The following is a 6,000-nucleotide window of genomic DNA, read 5'->3' on the forward strand; positions in this document are numbered from 1 at the left end:
GCAAGATTGTCAAAGGCAACTGAGCACGTTTTCGCCACTTGCACAATCTATAATCCATCTGAGCACGTCGAATATCGCGCCAATGCCTCGCGTCGAACTTAGAGGAACTTGGGTGAAGGCCATGTAAGGCAAAATAGGGATCAGGCGTAATCCGAACCCTCATCGCAAATTGTCTCCAGTTCACCTCAACCTTCGTCTTCACACTCCCAGCTTGTTTTAGCTGATCTTTTAAGGTCATCTCTTGCTCAGCTTTCTTCAAGCGTGAAGAGTGACCAAAGTCGAGGCTCAGTGCTTCTGGCAAGACCAAACTCCAATCGCGCCTGGCTTTGGATCCAAACCGTGGATGACCTGTGCTCTTCTTATTTGAGGGTACTCCAGGCTAGAGCGCGTGGACTCAGTGGACAAAACGCTTGAAGGTCTACCTACATCTTCGCGCGAAGGTTTTCGCGTGAGGTCCTTGTAGAGGTCTGCTAGCTCTTTGGTGGATAGATGAAATCGATAGCATCTCTCATCACTCGAGCTGAGGTATCGGGTGTGTTGGGTGTGTCTTCGAGGAGGTGACTTGAGCCAAAGGCGCCTTGGTTTGCGAGTTGAGACACGTCGCTTGGCCGGCGAAAACGTCGGCCAGTCCGTTGATCGATCAACGAATCTTTGAGAGGTTTGAGTAGAAGATGTTCCAACCCCAACACAAAGGTAAGGAGCACCGACCAACTCATTTGGCAATATACTCGTTGTCCTCCTTGGCAACTAATACGTAGGCTTTAGGTGAGAAGCCAGAACTTCTGGTGGTTGCGGCCAGGAGTGGAGAGATGAGAGCGCTTGCTACTCAATCGTTTCAAGCATGGAAAGTCTCAAAGAGGAAAACTTCAACTTGTGAGAATAATATGAACAAGCTGTAGGCTCGTTCAAACCAACTAAGAGGTACAAAGCGCCTTGAGAGAGGCGATAAAGGCAGCTGAGGTGGAGGCAAGACTAGAGGTCGTCAGAACTGTAGACACAGAGAGGTCCCAAGTAGAACAGTTAAGGACAATGCAGTCAAAGACCGCAAAAAGGGAGGAGTCCGAAGAGGGAAGGTTACAACGAAACAAAACTATGAAGAGCGTACTTAACAGTAGGAGAAGACCGCAGTGGTCAAAGTCCTGCAATGTCCTCAACCACATGGGGAGAGAAGCCGATGGCAAGAGACAGGCTTCCGAAGATGGGTAGATGTTAGTATTGCATGACTTGAACATGATGTAGATGGAGCTCACCAGCTACAGACATCCAACTGTCAAGACTCAACGTTGACACTTGGAGTCAAGCCTCGTGAGGCACCAAGACCAGAGGGGACAATGGAAACGCCAGATCCTCAGCAGGTGAGGCAGGCAAGGCGAGGCCAAAGACAAGAGGAATATGGCCAGACCGAAGAGTTGCCAAAACCTCTGTCAAAGACACAAGTGTCGAACCCTAAAGAGGTAAAGGTGAATAGAGAGATATAAGTCAACTGTGATGGTGCAGGGGGAGAGTGAAAAGATGAAGACAACAAGTGTCAGCAAGCAAAGTCCGACTGTGAGATGCTCGAGACTGTTGATCAGAAGAGAAAGGAAGGAGAGAGGTATTTGAATAAGATGTCTGCTCTCCTCATCATGTGGGAGTTGGGACTTTGAGAATTTCTAAGGTTGGTGTTTCTTTGGCCAGTGGTACATTGAATGCCACGTATTTACGCAGAGAGCCAAGGTATTCCCGCCGTGCATCGGAGGATTTCTCCCGATACGGTATTCTCGTGTCACACCCCTCATTTCGATGCCTGGCATCACGGTCCGGCGTGTCACATCTAAGTGGTCCTGTATCCTCTCGCTTCCCGTGGTAACGGCTGAGACGGAAGGGTTGTGATCACGACAACGTTGAGGAAGCCCAGAAGCGGTGTTTGGCCTGGGGATTTATCCGTTTGCCCGGGACCAGAGTCTCCGGGGTGTGAATAACTCACCAAATTCCGTCCCACGATGCCTTGATGTCACGCGTATCTCAACATTGCGCTGCATCAAAACGGCACGTTTAAACGTTGACCGTTGGTGTACCGTACCCCGCTGATGTGGCGTCTAAGACACAGGGGTCCAGCCAGGGCAGGGCAGGGCAGGGTGTGTACCCCTAAGATTGATCGCCGATCTAACGATCTGGTGTGCCTGGCAGGGCAGATGTAACCTTGAATCTCCACGTTGCGGAGGCATGCAACACTTTCGGCGAGTTACGACAAAAAGATATCAAACGATGGCCTTTTGTGCATTTCCATTGAATCGGCGACGTAAATACTGCTTAGATGATCATGATAGCCAATTTTCTGGCTTTCGATATGAGTTGTAGTGAAATGTTGTTTGCAGGCCTACTGCAGATCCAGGGCTAGAATTTGGGATCCGAAGTTGCTAGGCATAATTCGGACATTTATGTTCTTGTGAACTGAATGTCGTGCTCAATTTTACGACATCAACTCAATCACTCGTTACGCGTTACATCTGAGCTTGATGGTCCAGTTGTGCTGACGTACTGGCCATTGCCTCCCGTCCGCATCGGCTGGCTCAAGACTCAACCAAGTTCCATCAACGAGGCTCGGTCGGATCTCGTGAATATCAGCATCATCAACAAAAACACGTCATCGCAGGCACTAGCACCAGTAGTGCCAGAGGTCACCGTGAAATGCAAATGTGAAAGCACATAAAATAAGGTGCTCAATCTCGGGGACAGACTCAAGCCATGTCGCACAGTGGTGCACACTCCAGAGCTACAGCCGAATAACCGAGCCAACATATCTTGCAGCTAAGTTAGACTCCCGACTCAACCGCAGATGGGAAGCCTCCGTTTGGCTGGCAGTGGCTATCCGAGAGCAAAGGTGCCGTCTTCTTGACTCCTCAACAATTGATGTTGGTCGACGTGTCATTATGCAGGCTGGCTCGTCGGCATAAGTATTCGCTTGGCACGCGCGAGTCGTGTGAGGCAAGCCGTGTCATTGATGAACTCTTTTCACGGTACAGCAATCACTGACATGTCATAAAGAGAATGGGAGTCAGAGGAGGAAGACTGGCCTTGAGAAGTTGTGGCTAGTCGAATGCTTGGAGTCTCTGAGCGCGACTTGCTGAAGTCTTGGTCTATTTGTTCAAGCATTTGCGTGCTGAAGGAATGGGCCGATGAAATCAATTGACTCTTATCCCACATCCTCTGCCCTCTTGACCTGCTAAAGTAACGTATGAATTTGCGATGGAAAGCATCAACCTCGAATTCATCTGCATGGGACTAGTTGGATCAGCCCAAGCCTCCAGAATATTTCGCAGATCCACGACAAGTCCAAGATGTGTACATGACCAATTGCTGCGAAAGTCCGACAACAGATCATGATACCGCCTGAGAGTTGAGGACATCGGCTGTGCGAGACTCTGCCGCAACTCATATCTCACCTGCCACCGGGCTAGCTAGCAACCGGCAAAGCCTTCTGTCTGTCCGACACAGCACATGTGCCAGTCCATATTGTCGGCTCCCAACAGTGGGAAAGTGCAACAGTCAACACCGCCATTGTGTAAGTAGCCTTTGCGTGGTTAGGTATTTAGTCATAATCCACTTGAGTTGTTCCTTGCCGAAACGCGCCCTGAAAGTCCAGGCCTCCACGCGCACCGGCAGATTGAATCCCAACAGACGGGATCTTGCATCGCAGCCCAAGTGTGAAAGTTGGGCTTCGTAAAGACATGGCGAATTGCGTCTCGAATTTTACCATCCAAACGAAAAAGTCGGACCGCACTTTCGTCCCATTACACCATCCTAATCGAGCCCCCTTGCCGTCACCCAACATCTCCATGGGTGGGATCCAGACAAACGGAGCGAGGCGTACGTAACAGCCTGGTCTTCCACGGCGAGAAATGCACCCTCCCTCCCGACATCCGTGATCTTAATGTTGCTGGCGATATCGGCTCCGGACTTTACGCAGCGCAACCGGGTGCTGGCTTCTACGCCGTTTGGCTCAACCTCTTGACCATTCTTCCCCAGGCAACCACTGTCACCCCGCTCCTCGAAACCTGAGGCAGATGTAATGATTGGCGAAGCGGCGGCTGTCCAGATCAGTATTGTCCCGTCGAAGTACGTAGCAGCAACATTTTGGTGCTGGTCGCGAGGGTAAGTGAGAGCCCGGTCAGAGCAGACTCGTGTGGCTATGTTCTCATCAATGTGGAACTGATGGTGGCCCTGATCACCAAAAACCATGATTTATAATAGTAAATTCTTCTGGCACAGCTGAGGCGTTTCAAGAGAGTAAGTCACGCGAGGAAGTGAAGCGCATCGCTTAGATGTATTTTGGGAATATGAATCGTAATAGGACTGGAGTAGAATCTGCTTCAATTTGTCTGGGAGACTTTTAGCAAGGCGAAGGTCCAATGAGGCTATACGTATTTGTCGTATCAAAAGTACTTGGTTTCTGGCCAGGGACAGCTGTGATTATGAGGACTCCTAATACTGAAAGTGTGATTTGTTGACTTCACTTCTGGTGCACTGTATCTTCAAGGAGACTTCGGTGTCGATGCCCCTGAAGGCATTCCCGACGACATCGAACAGGCGCAATGAGTGTACGTCTCCCTCAACACTCCATCAAACACGAGCAGCGGCTCCAAAGCCGCTCATGGTGTACCTACTTCTGCATGGCCATATTGTCAGGCCCCCTTTAAGGGTCCCCGTCCGCTCTCCAGATCGATGACGATCATCGAACTTGGCTGTTGTATGTGTGCTTGCTGTTGGCTTCGATGATCATTATATTTTAGGGGTTGAGTCGTGATGCAGCTGAGGCTGGCAGTTCATCGGATCACTCAACGCCCATGACCCTTGGCTGTCGGTATCGACGCCAGCAAGGCTGTCAACCACGAATGTCGTCGTCACCAAGAACACTGAGTTGGAATCTATCATGAAGAAGCAAAGATTTGGAAATGAGACCTAGATTGTTTATTTTCCGCCAGCTCACAAAGCAGCAGATGGTATCATGGTAGTGTCTGGACATCATCATGCACTACGACAAGCGTAACAGGGCAGGCAAGAGAAACTCAATCGATACATCAACAGCCAGCGCAACAAGATTCGATACTTCTCAAACCAGCAAGAAGCCATGCCCGTGCATGCTAATCGTGATGCAGGCAGGATGGTAACGGCGCAGGAAGGGGCAGGGGCGAGACGCAAGCTCTGGTGGACTGGCACTAGGTCGGCACTGTAGTAGTGATGGCTGCAAAGACAAAGGTATGGGGCAAGGTCGGAAATTTACAGGACTAGTTGGCTGGAACTGATCAGGGGTCGACGAGTGCTCACTTGATGAATGCAAATCGGGCACCTTCATCAACACCCATCAGACGACAGACCGAAACCCAGAATGTCGCACTGACGAGGCTGTTTCCTTGCATCTTGCGCGATGGTGATAAGGTCAGCCATTGAAGGTCAGCATCTTCCCCAGCCTCAGTCTTGCCCGAGACATTTTGCATTTGGAAATACACCACATCCCAAGATATCACTCCAGATGCAGAACCAGAGATCGCGGTTACATTTCGGTAACGACGAGAGAAAGTCTCACAAGACAATCCCTCTCATCTGAGCATGGATCACCAGAGTTGCAGGTTCAGACTGAGCGTGTCCCTGACAACATTACCTCCAGACAATTGGGCGTTCGTACAAGTCTCCGAGAATTGGGCTTGACTCTTGGTCGTGTTCTTCGCAAGCGAAGCAGGTACGCCTGTAGTACAATATGATGCTGCAAAAGGGCAAAATGGGCTATAGAAACCCGAGGGAAGGGCCTCATCCCAGCTCGTAGGTTGTCCATTCTTCAGTCACTGCTAATGCGAGTATGCCATACTTCCTAGTATAGATGGTGGACCAGGCTGCGAGAGGGGCAGGCCCAGTCGAAAGTGGCGAGCTGGTTCTGAAGGCCCGAGGCCGAGCGGAGAGCACAATAAGGCCCAGGGCATGGGCTGGTTGATAGACGAGAAGAACGCCGGGGCGAGCATGTCA

General features: G+C 50.5%; 1 protein-coding gene across 1 annotated transcript; it reads right to left on the reverse strand.

The window, feature by feature from the left end:
- Positions 1 to 3,783: 3,783 nt before the first annotated feature.
- FMAN_15311 (uncharacterized protein) lies at positions 3,784 to 4,221 on the reverse strand (the record flags this gene model as incomplete). Its single annotated transcript, XM_041824899.1, has 1 exon — positions 3,784 to 4,221. The coding sequence occupies one exon, from the start codon at positions 4,219 to 4,221 to the stop codon at positions 3,784 to 3,786; it is 438 nt and encodes a 145-aa protein (XP_041690334.1).
- Positions 4,222 to 6,000: the final 1,779 nt, after the last annotated feature.

Source organism: Fusarium mangiferae (genome assembly GCF_900044065.1).
Source record: "Fusarium mangiferae strain MRC7560 genome assembly, contig: FMAN_scaffold019, whole genome shotgun sequence".
NCBI classification, from domain to species: domain Eukaryota; kingdom Fungi; phylum Ascomycota; class Sordariomycetes; order Hypocreales; family Nectriaceae; genus Fusarium; species Fusarium mangiferae.